This window comes from Schistocerca serialis, chromosome 9, assembly GCF_023864345.2.
Source record: "Schistocerca serialis cubense isolate TAMUIC-IGC-003099 chromosome 9, iqSchSeri2.2, whole genome shotgun sequence".
Classification (NCBI taxonomy): Eukaryota; Metazoa; Arthropoda; class Insecta; order Orthoptera; family Acrididae; genus Schistocerca; species Schistocerca serialis.
Window position 1 is genome coordinate 406,901,222 of NC_064646.1, and position 15,640 is coordinate 406,916,861.

The window sequence follows — 15,640 nt, forward strand, 5'->3', positions numbered from 1 at the left end:
ACAGGTCATCTTTACGGCTAATAACAATCTGTCCTTTTCCTAATATGTAAATAAATAAATACGTATTCCGTATTCCGACTACATCCAGTTATGCATACCATACAGTTTAATATTTTGGAAGAACTCCACAAGGCAAAACGGATTCAGTTGGACAAAGAAAATTACAACTGCATCTAAGTTTTGAATGGATGTGTGTAGATATCCAAGAATCTGAAAAGCAACCTCACAGCACTTTAATTCACTGATTGTTATTGCCAACCCTTTTCAATTTGGGAGGAACTGTGACATACACAATAAGCATGCTGGATGTAAATATAAAAAAAAAATATTCATAGCTGTAATTTTCAGCAACTTTAGTGTAGTCCATGAGACAAGCACGAATAAAATAATTGGTTTGGAATTGCCTGAACATTTTTTGTTTCCCCATACCTCCACAACAGGTGGGCCATCATAACTTGGAGTCTGAGTAACCTGTTTTCCCTTTTAATATTTCTGAACCCTGTCTCTCCTCCATGAGGAGGGAACTAATACTTCTAGCAACTGGTATAGTATCTTGTACATTTGTTGAGTTTATCGGCAGTGTCGCACGCTTCGCCCTCTGAAGGTAATTATGGCCAGTAACTCTGTCTCACAATTTCATAGAAATATAATTATAAGCACATTAAAAACAATGGAAGGAGGACTGTTTTATCTGAAAACTTAAATGTTTAGCAACCTTTCCATTGCACTTATCTGCAACTCAACACCTCCTCTTTGTGGCGAGTACTGCTCTATCCTTTTCATATTGTTGTTATTACATCCTGGTCTTTGCGGTTTGTTTCACAAATATTTTTCTTTGACAAGCCATCCTATGTCATAAATGAGTTCTTTAATAAATGTAGTAATTTTCTAAATCTTTGTTAATAGCTAAATTTTAAGCAAATATGCACAATTTATACATGAATAATACATTTCCCATCATAATGTTGATCATCAATATATATATATATATATATATATATATATATATATATATATATTAATAGAGGGAAACATTCCACATGGGAAAAATATATCTAAAAACAAAGATGATGTGACTTACCAAACGAAAGCACTGGCACGTCGATAGACACACAAACAAACACAAACATAACACACAAAATTCAAGCTTTCGCAACAAACTGTTGCCTTATCAGGAAAGAGGGAAGGAGAGGGAAAGACGAAAGGAAATGGGTTTTAAGGGAGAGGGTAAGGAGTCATTCCAATCCAGGGAGCGGAAAGACTTACCTTCGGGGGAAAAAAGGACGGGTATACACTTGCACATGAGTGTATACCCGTCCTTTTTTCCCCCGAAGGTAAGTCTTTCCGCTCCCGGGATTGGAATGACTCCTTACCCTCTCCCTTAAAACCCACATCCTTTCGTCTTTCCCTCTCCTTCCCTCTTTCCTGATGAGGCAACAGTTTGTTGTGAAAGCTTGAATTTTGTGTGTATGTTTGTGTTTGTTTGTGTGTCTATCAACGTGCCAGCGCTTTTGTTTGGTAAGTCACATCATCTTTGTTTTTACATATAAGTTAATTCACAGTCAGGTTGACACATAGTACACAATAACACAGGGATAGCAGAATATAACGCAGAGCATAAATGAAAAGAAAATGAATGCTAATACTTGATTAATAAAAGGTGGAACAATTTCTACCTGATATCAGAGTCTGTAGAACTCAGAGTGGAAGGAGACGTACACATCGAGCTTTTTGTTGGAGTGGAAAAGGGAGTTAAGCTGTCTAGAGGGGACTGGCACATGGATTCTGTATCTGATATTTCATTCCCATCTTTGTCAGGCAACCTGTAAAATCAAACACAATATGATGCATCTCAAATCAAACAGCACAGAAAAGCAAGTTGGACACAGTGGAAGGGGACTGGTGGAACAACACCAAAACACACACACAAACACACACACACACACACACACACACACACACACACACACACACACAGAGAGAGAGAGAGAGAGAGAGAGAGAGAGAGAGAACAAATAATATTTGAGGGACAGTCAAATAGTGAAGGATATGTTGACCAGTGGGTGGTAATCTAGGGTACAAACTTTTCATGGTGCTAATGGGTAGCTTGTGACAAGGCATTGGGCCTGGAGAGGCTGGGTTTCATCAAACTTCTAACTAAGAAACCAAACCACTAAGATCATTGCGTAGCCACTGTGAATTCAGAAAATACAATGAATTCAAACTAGGACAAAAATAAATGCTTACTTTGAAGTCATTGAATGTTTCTCTTAAGCAACAGAAGATAAAAACATCTAAAGAGAAGCATTAAATTTTTTATCCTATACAGGCATGGCATTCATTGTTTCTTATAAGAGTTTTAACTATTTGTCAGTTTCTCATTGTCAGTGACAAAACCGGAACAACACGGTTGAGTTTTACAAATAAAACTCATCTGCTCCATCATTACGCTCTAGTTCCAACAGTAGAATTTTTGAAGTATGTTGTACGTTGTAAGAAAGAAATTTTTGCTAATTTTCAGTAACCATAGTACGTGACTAGTTATGAGTGCTGTCCATGAAGCAACCTGTTTCCATGAAGCAAGGGAAGCAGTGGCAGGAACAGAACAGTCACTATGCTAATTCACACATTAAATCATTGTGCTTAGAGCTGGGATAAAGAAAAGCCACATTGCCCCCCACTAATCTTCATCAATTATTCAAAACGAATACTGCAATTGAATATACTGCCTAATCTGAACTCGATTCGAAATTTTTTTTTTGTAGCAAAAAAATCTCAAAACTAGTAGACATTTTTAACAAAGATTTGTGTTGTATATGAAGATAAATGAAGAAACTGTGTGAGAATAGTATCTTTTGTTTGGTAGTGGAAAGACAAACATCCACGATTCTCCCTAATGATGGATAATCACTTCTGTCTTCAGCAAAACACTACAGAAAATTGACAAAAAAAAATTAATGAAAATCAGTTTCTCAAGATATCTCAGCCATTAGACAATGTTCCTGAGATTTCTCAGAGTGACTAAACAATCATGGTCAACCAAGTTTCTGAAATGCTAAAGAAATATTGTTTGTGGCCAAGGGGCACACACACAGTCAGTCAAGTCTGAAATACACTGTGAGCCACTCAAAACAAGTGACATAGACTCTTGACTATTGATATCATGTTTCTGCACATTGCGTTCCTGCACAACTTGGCCATACTCAGCTCAGAAAACAGAAGAAGTCTGGCACCACTTTTAAAATGCTTTTTTTGAGAGAGATCACTGAAAGGTCCAAACTTAGCTCCCAGTCATTTCCATTATTAATGCTTATGAGGAAATGAACTGGTTCCCAAAGCTTTGACTCCAACGAAGAACGTCAGTATGCTACCACTGACTATCTGCAATTTCAGGTGGTAGAATTTTATGCAGAGAGAATTTGTCAATTCTTTAAGAGGCATGATAAATGTTTAAACCTGAATGGAGATTATGTAGAGGCATAATTCCAAAGGATATTTTTCAGACTTATCTAGTAAATTGGTTCAATACTTTTCACATTTTACTTGTGGCCTAATGGTGGTTACATTCCTGATAATCCTCACAAATGTAAGCATTTTCTAAAATTACTGTTAAGAGTTGTATGGTGTTTTCCTCCTAACTCAGAAACTAGCTGTATTTGAACCACAATCAAGTTTTCTCCATTATATTTCTTCTTAACATAAATAGAAATTCACTGATCATGAGTCTATCAAAAAAGGATGAAATGTTTCAATCATATCCGAGATTGGACACACTTCAACAGCTGTTTTTCCATATCGCTGAGTACGTAAACGTTTGTTTGCCGCTTGAAACCAGTAATTCCTCAGCTTTTCTAAGACCTAGTCTCATGTTCCTCATTGTTGGGGCTCTGAATTCCTACTCTGCAGGAAGATGTTCAGTCTCCGGTCGAAATTAGTTAATGTTAGTCCTCTTGTCTCATTATCTTTGCTTTCTTCTTGGCAGGAATACAATTTCTGTTCTTTGCTGGTGCTAAAACCTTAAGGCCACATAATTTCATTACTATCATGATCTGTTGTATTTGTGACTTATACATAACCTTGTTTATATAAAAGAGGATAAGTGCTTATTCACAAAAATAATGTGTCAGCTAGTGGTAGGACATACAGATACATCCACCGACTACCACACAACCGGAACGCCAGAGAGTGATTTATTAGCCTGTAGGGATCTTTGTACACATAAAAGAAGCCAAATGAGAAATTTTTAGTCATCTTTATTCTGCAGCTGAGTGTGCTCAATTCATGTCTTTGCTTAGTGTCTCTGTGTAACTGAAAATGTTTGCCACCTGGGATACACAGTCTCTACAAGGCGGCATTTATTGCACTGCAACAATAGGTTACTCAACAATTTTCAGGACATTTATTCATTAATTCTACAGATAAAATGGGTACTTTGTGGCTGTCCATATAAGTGATTTCCCCAGGTGACTCTTTTTATGTGAACCAAACACATCCATTGTACAGCATTTTTCAGGTCATTTATTCATTAATTCTACACATAAAATGGGTACTTTGTGGCTGTCCATATAAGTGATTTCCCCAGGTGACTCTTTTTATGTGAACCAGACACATCCATTGTACAGCATGTAGTTAATAAATTAGGTAATCTAGGTCTTCAAACAGATAGACTGAGAGCATGCCACTTAGCCAAAGTTCTTATAAACAGAAAAAATTGCTGGTGTCATAAAATCCCTTTTCAACCAGCCCTCCCAGAAAATTTCTCAACCTATTCAATTAATTCAATACAGGGTTGCTTACTTGGTGGACAGACATCTATGGGTGTATTTCTTTGTACTCCTCTTTGGTCAAAAAGTATGAGTTTAAGGTTTATTTCTTTCTTTATAGTCTAGTTTTATGTTTTCTATTTTTTTCCTAATCATATGTTTTCTATTTTTTTTCCCTGCTGTCAACTGCCTACAAATGCTCACCAGAGAAGGTGAACCACCGAAACACGCAACATCAATAATTCAGAACTGTGAAGACTGAAAAAAAGAATTACTTCCAAGGGATAAGACTTGTAGTAAAGCCCACAGAAAGCATTTGCAACTAATGATTAGTTGGCATGCCTCTGCTGTCAGTACTACCACCTACATTATCCTCATTTTAAAACATGTAAATGATATTCTCACAAATAACTACATAGTTTTAGCACAATTCACTGATACTAAAGCATTCCTAGCATGCTACAGAAACCATATCAGAAACAAAATATATGGTCAGAAAGTTATCTAATGAAGAAATAGTGTAAACAAAACAAGATAAAAAAATTAGCAGTAATTTATTTTAATAATTTTAATAATTAAAATGCAGTGTTTACATACACCACTAACTAAAATAAAACAGTGAACTAATTATGAGTGATTTTTGAATAGATAATACCATTCAAAATATATATACAGAGAAAAATGAATAAATCATTAGGAATGTCATAACACCTATGTCCACCATCCTTGAGTGCAACGAAACTTACACTTTACTAAGCAACTATGTCACCTGAAACAATACATAGCAGAACACTATCGAGACTGAACTGTGATAGCTGGCTGAAATCCCTGGATGTGGTACAAAATTATTGCCCCATGTGGATTTCAAATGTTACAATCCTCATCACAAAAACAGACCTTCACAACAGTGAAATTAAACTCTATGAGAAGGAATTATGGAAATACCTAGGCAACTAAACAACAAAATAAACTTGTTATATACAGCAGTAAGGCATATATGAGAAAAGAAAACAAGTGTGTCAAACACGACACACTTTTAAAGTTCTCAAATCCCCTTTGGTAAAAAGAATTTAAAAAAACAGAAACACTCATCTTTTGAAAATAACAATGGGGAAGGCCAGTGGACCAACAGTGACCTACAGAATACGTATCCAAAAAATATTTACCCTCTACAATCAACCCACAAAAATTCTGACACAAAATTTCTACAGCTGACAAGTCATTGTACAAATAGGATATTTAAAAATGTCTTGCAAAACTTTTCATTCTCTGGTGTCAACTAATAAATTCTGTATCCTGCATAGCTTCTTCAGTGCAATTCATGTCAAAAATTATACACCAACAACAACTTCACAAAGCAGTATGCATTATCCACAAATATTCTTCTTTGTTTTTTGGGAAAACATAAAATAAAAGTCAAATCTAGAGAATAATACAAATGTACTAATAATAAGCCTTCTGTGTAGCTCAGGGTATCAACGTATCAAGCAGCAGTATATGAGGATTAACCGTCACAGTGCAGTGGCAAATGACCATGTTCCACCCTTTGTCAATGAATTTTCCACTAACTGAACATAACTGAATGAGGGAAATCTTTGATGCTGTGTGTTATAATCACTGCACATCAAATTATCAAGTGACAATGTTCCACTGTACATATTTGTAAGTCAAAAGATTTTGCAAATTATATTTTCCTTGCTGACAGACATGGGTTATTGGAGGAGTTATTACCAATTTCAATCAATTGTTGTGCAGGATTTTGGGAAAGCATTCCAAAAGGCTAATTGCCTGAAGGGAGTGCAACAACCTTGCCCAAATCCACAAATAGCACAGCTCTCAGGAATAGTTTCACTACAGGTGGTATTAAGAATGTTTCCCATGACATGACAGGAATTTTTTTGATTGTTATCTTGCCAAATATGGCACTAAGTGTGATAAGGTTATTAGGTGCAGAGAGAACTGAATCCATGATAATGTTCTTTCGGACAGAAACAATTCAAGTGTCCTGCAGCTACTGTACTGTTTGTGTCAGAAGCCTAAACAACGAATTTCAGACTGGAATTCATGAAAATGGGTGTTAGTTGCAGATTGTCCAACAGGGAATAAATTAGAGTCATTGGGACTTGGGTAAGAACTTTATCATAGTTTTGAGTACTACTTTGGTTTTGCTTTATTAATAGTGGCCCCTCAGTTGTGAATTCAGAGATCAAGTGTACAAGCATCTAAGTGAAGCTGATATTGCTTTTTTGTGATAGATTTGTGTTAGATAAGGGAGCTTAACAGTTGGTTACGGAAATAGGCTTGGAAAGGTTTATCAAAGTGGAAATAAATTGGTGTTTCTGTGGAAACTGGAATGGTGTAGTACTGTAACCTCCTTACCTTTTAAGTGTTACCCTGATTATTTTGGGGGGAGGAAGGGGCGGGCTAAGGTTGTTGAGCGCAATGGGAAGAGCCGGTGCTGAAGAGAGACTGTTAATCATATATGTTTTCAGTACTTTGGTCAGAATTTGGAATTTGCCTGATTGGTGTCAAATAACTATGGAGCAGTAATCACACGTATCGAGAGGGATGACTTAAATAATCTTGTCTCTGCAATTGTTGAAAGGATGTCTGGTGTGTGATATGTACAGGGCTGGCTTTCAGGTGTAGTAGTCTATAACAGAGTGATTTGTGTTTTTATAGGAGTTCAACTTGCTTGCAGCTGTTATAATTTTATTTTGCACTTTCAATTTTGGCATTAAGCTATTTTCAAGTGTCTACAAAACATAATACAACATAATGAGAACAATTTACAGTGAATGATTTGCTACTGTTCTTGGGTTAAGAAGGGTCTTCCTAAAGTTTGAAATGTTCATTCTACTAGGAGCATATAACAGTGACAAGTCAAATCAGTGAAACGAAGGATAGATGCTGAAAGATAATACTTGAAGATGAAAGCAAGATGAAATCCTTTACAAAATTTAAAGAAGCTGTGTTCCCATACTACAAGAAAATACCTGACCAAGTGGCATCTTCTAATGATACCCTGTTTCAATGTACTCCCTGTTTGCCACTGACACTCTCCCATAAATAGTTTTTGATGTTGATATGTTATGGCAGGATTTAAGACATCCTCACATAGAATGCTTCTGATCTGTGTTGCCTATTTGTGTTCAGAATACAATTCTGGTGTTGTCTCTCAGATGTAAGTATACTTTCAATCTCTATAGACCAGCTTTGAGTATTATCTTTCAGCATCTATCCATGGTCTCACTGATTTGACTCATCACTGTTATGTGCTGCTACACTCCTGGAAATTGAAATAAGAACACCGTGAATTCATTGTCCCAGGAAGGGGAAACATTATTGACACATTCCTGGGGTCAGATACATCACATGATCACACTGACAGAACCACAGGCACATAGACACAGGCAACAGAGCATGCACAATGTCGGCACTAGTACAGTGTATATCCACCTTTCGCAGCAATGCAGGCTGCTATTCTCCCATGGAGACGATCGTAGAGATGCTGGATGTAGTCCTGTGGAACGGCTTGCCATGCCATTTCCACCTGACGCCTCAGTTGGACCAGCGTTCGTGCTGGACGTGCAGACCGCGTGAGACGACGCTTCATCCAGTCCCAAACATGCTCAATGGGGGACAGATCCGGAGATCTTGCTGGCCAGGGTAGTTGACTTACACCTTCTAGAGCACGTTGGGTGGCACAGGATACATGCGGACGTCCATTGTCCTGTTGGAACAGCAAGTTCCCTTGCCGGTCTAGGAATGGTAGAACGATGGGTTCGATGACGGTTTGGATGTACCGTGCACTATTCAGTGTCCCCTCGACGATCACCAGTGGTGTACGGCCAGTGTAGGAGATCGCTCCCCACACCATGATGCCGGGTGTTGGCCCTGTGTGCCTCGGTCGTATGCAGTCCTGATTGTGGCGCTCACCTGCACGGCGCCAAACACGCATACGACCATCATTGGCACCAAGGCAGAAGCGACTCTCATCGCTGAAGACGACACGTCTCCATTCGTCCCTCCATTCACGCCTGTCGCAACACCACTGGAGGCGGGCTGCACGATGTTGGGGCGTGAGCGGAAGACGGCCTAACGGTGTGTGGGACCGTAGCCCAGCTTCATGGAGACGGTTGCGAATGGTCCTCGCTGATACCCCAGGAGCAACAGTGTCCCTAATTTGCTGGGAAGTGGCGGTGCGGTCCCCTACGGCACTGCGTAGGATCCTACGGTCTTGGCGTGCATCCGTGCGTCGCTGCGGTCCGGTCCCAGGTCGACGGGCACGTGCACCTTCCGCCGACCACTGGCGACAACATCGATGTACTGTGGAGACCTCACGCCCCCACGTGTTGAGCAATTCGGCGGTACGTCCACCCGGCCTCCCGCATGCCCACTATATGCCCTCGCTCAAAGTCCGTCAACTGCACATACGGTTCACGTCCACGCTGTCGCGGCATGCTACCAGTGTTAAAGACTGCGATGGAGCTCCGTATGCCACGGCAAACTGGCTGACACTGACGGCGGCGGTGCACAAATGCTGCGCAGCTAGCGCCATTCGACGGCCAACACCACGGTTCCTGGTGTGTCTGCTGTGCCGTGAGTGTGATCATTGCTTGTACAGCCCTCTCGCAGTGTCCGGAGCAAGTATGGTGGGTCTGACACACCAGTGTCAATGTGTTCTTTTTTCCATTTCCAGGAGTGTAGATGAAATGATCATTTCCAACTGTAGCAACACCCTTCTAAACTTAAATACCACTACAAACTACCTACTTGCAATATACCTGCAAAGAAAACTGACACATTGCTTTATTCATAACTCAAATGGCCGATTTACCAGTACGAGATAAGAAAAATGTTTGAAAAACAAAAATTAGCTATGAATATAATAGAGGGAAACATTCCACGCGGGAAAAATATATTTAAAAACAAAGATGATGTGACTTACCATACGAAAGAGCTGGCAGGTCGATAGAAACACAGACAGACACACAAAATTCAAGCTTTCGCAACAAACTGTTGCCTCATCAGGAAAGAGGGAAGGAGAGGGAAAGATGAAAGGAAGTGGGTTTTAAGGGAGAGGGTAAGGAGTCATTCCAATCCTGGGAGCGGAAAGACTTAACTTAGGGGGAAAAAAGGACGGGTATACACTCGCACACACACACATATCCATCCACACATATACAGACACAAGCAGACATATTTAAAGACAAAGAGTTTGGGCAGAGATGTCAGTCGAGGCGGAAGTGCAGAGGCAAAGATGATGTTGAATGACAGGTGAGATATCAGTGGCGGCAACTTGAAATTAGCGGAGATTGAGGCCTGGTGGGTAGCGGGAAGAGAGGATATATTGAAGAGCAAGTTCCCATCTCCGGAGTTCCGATAGGTTGGTGTTGGTGGGAAGTATCCAGATAACCTGGACGGTGTAACACTGTGCCAAGATGTGCTGGCTGTGCACCAAGGCATGTTTAGCCACAGGGTGATCCTCATTACCAACAAACACTGTCTGCCTGTGTCCATTCATGCGAATGGACAGTTTGTTGCTGGTCATTCCCACATAGAATGCATCACAGTGTAGGCAGGTCAGTTGGTAAATCACGTGGGTGCTTTCACATGTGGCTCTGCCTTTGATCGTGTACACCTTCCGGGTTACAGGACTGGAGTTGGTGGTGGTGGGAGGGTGCATGGGACAGGTTTTACACCGGGGGCGGTTACAAGGATAGGAGCCAGAGGGTAGGGAAGGTGGTTTGGGGATTTTATAGGGATGAACTAACAGGTTACGAAGGTTAGGTGGACAGCGGAAAGACAATGCCACTTTCCTTGACGCTGACCTCCATCTGTCCAACGCCCAGCTTCACACGTCCGTCCACATCAAACCCACCAACAAGCAACAGTACCTCCATTATGACACCTGCCACCCATTCCACATCAAACGGTCCCTTCCCTACAGCCTAGGTCTTCGTGGCAAACGAATCTGCTCCAGTCCGGAATCCCTGAACCATTACACCAACAACCTGACAACAGCTTTCGCATCCCACAACTACCCTCCCGACCTGGTACAGAAGCAAATAACCAGAGCCACTTCCTCATCCCCTCAAACCCAGAATCCCCCCACAGAAGAACCACAAAAGTGCCCCACTTGTGACAGGATACTTTCCGGGACTGGACCAGACTCTGAATGTGGCTCTCCAGCAGGGATACGACTTCCTCAAATCCTGCCCTGAAATGAGATCCATCCTTCATGAAATGCTCCCCACTCCACCAAGAGTGTCTTTCCGCCGTCCACCTAACCTTCGTAACCTGTTAGTTCATCCCTATGAAATCCCCAAACCACCTTCCCTACCCTCTGGCTCCTATCCTTGTAACCGCCCCCGGTGTAAAACCTGTCCCATGCACCCTCCCACCACCACCTACTCCAGTCCTGTAACCCGGAAGGTGTACACGATCAAAGGCAGAGCCACATGTGAAAGCACCCACGTGATTTACCAACTGACCTGCCTACACTGTGAAGCTTTCTATGTGGGAATGACCAGCAACAAACTGTCCATTCGCATGAATGGACACAGGCAGACAGTGTTTGTTGGTAATGAGGATCACCTTGTGGCTAAACATACCTTGGTGCACGGCCAGCACATCTTGGCACAGTGTTACACCGTCCGTGTTATCTGGATACTTCCCACCAACACCAACCTATCGGAACCCCGGAGATGGGAACTTGCTTTTCAATATATCCTCTCTTCCTGTTACCCACCAGGCCTCAATCTCCGCTAATTTCAAGTTGCTTCCACTCATACCTCACCTGTCATTCAACATCATCTTTGCCACTGCACTTCCGCCTCGACTGACATCTCTGCCCAAACTCTTTGTCTTTAAATATGTCTGCTTGTGTCTGTATATGTGTGGATGGATATGTGTGTGTGTGCGAGTGTATACCCGTCCTTTGTTCCCCCTAAGGTAAGTCTTTCCGCTCCCAGGATTGGAATGACTCCTTACCCTCTCCCTTAAAACCCACTTCCTTTCGTCTTTCCCTCTCCTTCCCTCTTTCCTGATGAGGCAACAGTTTGTTGCGAAAGCTTGAATTTTGTGTGTATGTATGTGTCTGTTTGTGTTTCTATCGACCTGCCAGCTCTTTCGTATGGTAAGTCACATCATCTTTGTTTTTAAATATAAAAATTAGCTAGGAGTATTTATGACAGTTACTAGATTCATCATAAAGGGAAACATAGCATATAGATATCTCATGAATTAGATATTTAAGTTATGACAATCATATACCATTTACTGTAACGTGTAAACTTGTCCTTCATGTTAGAGGTTTGTGCTTGCAACACTTTCGAAACCACTTTCTTTATAGACATGCTCCAACTGGGGTCAACAAAGGACTAGGTCTTGCATGAGTATTCACCGAACTCACAGCATACTGCATTGAAGTTTCCATTGTTTGATTTTACATAAGTTCCTGCTACACAAGGAATTTGGCACAGATCTTACATAATGAAGAAGATTAGAAAGTGAAAGTGCAACATTTGTGCACATTAGTTGTGGGACCTATTTTTACTTAATAAGCTATAAAGTCACATTAAAAATATTATGTAGCCTACTTTATAGACTATCTTACCTTACATTACTTGGATTTGCTGTTGTCTTTGAATTTTTCTCCTGTGATGACTGAAAAATAAAAGACAATGAGTAATGTAAATCATAATTTGTGATGACTGAAAAACTAAAAGGTAATAAGTAATGTAAATCATAATTTGTGAAATAGGTTAATAAATATCCTGATGCTGCATATAATGTATGTCTCATTTTAAAGGTTCACTGAATTCAAATTATACTACACAAAGTGAAGAGTTTTGGCACCATCATCAACACAAAGTGATGTGAGTTTGATCTAGCATCTGAGAATACTTGCATCGGATGAGTAAACCAAGTCAAATAATAAGCGACCTGCAGCAGTCTGTCTGTATATTAGGGACCAATTGTATAAAGTGGTTAATCCAAGTTTAGCACGAAAATTACCTGGATCAAGCTGAACTCAGAAACCTTCATTGTTTAAGCATTACGCTCATTTTGTTTGGGTATGAACTAAGATCAATTTTGACCAGTAAAATTTTGTGGTTTAAGTAAAATTCAGTTGCAGTCATCATTTACAACCTAGTGAAATTAAAATAAATGTATTTTGTATTGCACAAATACAAGCTTAAAAATGTAAAATATAAATAAGTTATTAACATTCTCACATGGTTAAAATTAAAATCCTTTTTTCAATCTTTAAAGGTTAAGTTAAATAAAAAAAACCGTGATACAGGTAACGAGTGCTGGTAATTGATTCCATATGAATTTTTTGTAGACACCTCATACTTTACATGAAAAAGTTTATACATATTTCACATATCTTAACAGCAGTGTAAGAAGGACAAATAAGAACCATTTGCAGTGCACAGTTAGGCATATGGAGTTCAACTGCAGCCAATACTGCATAAACATACCTTACAAAAAAAAAAACTCAAAAAATAAAGATGCTGTTACTTACAAAACAAAAGTGTTGGTATGTTGATAAGAGACAATAAAAAACACACACACACAAATTTCAAGCTTTCGCAACCCAAGGTTGCTTCGTTAGAAAAGAGGGAAGGAGAGGGAAAGACGAAAGGATGTGGGTTTTAAGGGAGAGGGTAAGGAGTCATTCAATGTCTGCTTGTGTCTGTATATGTGCGGATGGATGGATGGATGTGTGTGTGTGTGTGTGTGTGTGTGTGTGTGTGTGTGTGTGTGTGTGTGTGGGCGCGCGCGAGTGTATACCTGTCCCTTTTTCCCCCGAAGGTAAGTCTTTCCGCTCCCGGGATTGGAATGACTCCTTACCCTCTCCCTTAAAACCCACATCCTTTCGTCTTTCCCTCTCCTTCCCTCTTTCCTAACGAAGCAACCTTGGGTTGCGAAAGCTTGAAATTTGTGTGTGTGTTTTTTATTGTCTCTTATCAACATACCAACACTTTCGTTTGGTAAGTAACAGCATCTATATTTTTAGATATATTTTTCCCACATGGAATATTTCCCTCTATTATATTCATTTACAAAAAAGCTCTATAGACTTGAATAGTAAACTTACAAAATTTCCATTAAATCTGTAACTACTGAATACCCATGTGTGCTTAAATTGCTATGGATAGTAATTAAGTAAAATGAGTCTATAAAAATCAGAATTCTCTTCATGGAGTTGATGGACAGAAATAGTAAGACATGTAGATCAATTAGTTAAGTTCCTTTCGTAAGCCAACTAGAAAATGAAATGGTGTTCCGTGGCTTAGTGGTATGTGGCCGGTTGTGAAACAGAGGGTCCAGGAGTTCATCCCATGCCAATCACAGGACGTATATCTATCTGTCTCTATATCTCCCCCTCCCCTCCCCCTCCCCCACCCCCACCCCCACCACCCGTCCCCTCTTTGTTCCACTTCTTTTGCTTCTGGCAATGTTTGTTAATATGTGAAATTCTGAATTACATTGTGGTTTGGAATCCAGATTAAGAGATAAGCTCCCATACATCTCAATGAATCTGTCTGTTTGAAAGTCTAAGGAAGACAAGGGTATAATCATCTCCAAAGTGACCACGACCAGTAAGTTACTGTGGTGTCAAACTAACCTTCATGTTTATAGCAACTCTACTTTAGCAAACAATGAAAATCTACATCTCTGCCACACTCTGCATTGATAGTTCCTTTCACACTGAATATTAATGACTTCAAAACCTGTGAATTACAGAAACTTCAGTCAATTTTGCCTTAAATCCATGACTAAAGATCTATAATATGTAAGTTTTGATCAAGTCCAGCAACACTGCATGTTCGCAGTAAACTTAGTTGCACCAACTAACAACCAGCACCAAGTGACCCTGAATTAGAAGCTGCCAAATGATGTTTTCTTTATGGTACTGGGTAAAAGATGATGTTACAACACAACTGTTTGAAACCATATCATCTAAACATGCTACTTGCTATTTTTAAAGTGTTCTGGGCTACTGTGGTGGACAGCTTTTTGTGTTCAAGAGCACTAAGCACGAAGAATTATATAGAATTATATTGTTTCCTTACATCTACTTGGAGGATTTCTGATTATTTCGATGTTATTTACCCATGGAAAAGTGTCATCCAGTTACTTTCCTCCTCCTTTACAACAGAAAAGTTTCAATACCAAATACTCTGTATCTACAATGTACAATTAATATCTGCAGTTGATGTGTGATAATCATGCTGACAGCTGATTTAGCAGTATATTGTACTGATTTGGATCAACACTGAACTTCATTTAGTTAGTCCAAGTGTAGTCTTATACAACATAGCGAATAATGTTTTTTTTTATTTAAAAAAATATGATTCTATACCTATTAATTCAGGTTTATATTTGTTAATAATTACGGAAATGTAAACTTTTATGGCCAGAAATGTCACAATTAATAAAATTTTCAGACTATTACCCCGTGGTTGGATGAATTTCAAATTAAATTCAATGTTTGGTACCCATCTGTATAGGACAGTTTCAAGGGGGATCATAACTACTTTAAGCGTCAGTTTCACACTCTGGATACAGACCAACTACAGAAAAATTCTGTTTGCACATGCTATCATGCAGTGGCGTGACACCACATGCTATGAATACCTGGGCGCAATTGGCCCTCATTGGTTGCCACTGTCCACTGTTGCTATCACTCCATGGACTCCATGTGCTCACCTACTCCAGCACCCGCGTCTAGATGTCATTCAATTTCACATCCTCCGCCTTCCTACTGAAATTCCTGGGGTGTCTCCCGCTCTCTATGGCCTCTCTGTACATCCTTTCATGACATTCGGTTGCCAGTATTTGACTCATATCAAAATTAG

The 15,640-nt window shown here is 39.8% G+C and overlaps 1 protein-coding gene across 1 annotated transcript in view; it reads right to left on the reverse strand.

Moving 5' to 3' along the window:
• The window catches only part of LOC126418683 (uncharacterized), a 412,934-nt gene that overhangs the window by 180,838 nt on the left and 216,456 nt on the right, over positions 1-15,640 (reverse strand). Inside the window, exons 14-15 of the mRNA XM_050085576.1 lie at positions 12,385-12,434; positions 1,677-1,823 (exon numbers count right to left, since the gene is read on the reverse strand). Coding sequence (XP_049941533.1) covers positions 1,677-1,823; positions 12,385-12,434 — 197 coding nt within the window. The remainder of the gene's footprint in view (positions 1-1,676; positions 1,824-12,384; positions 12,435-15,640) is intronic.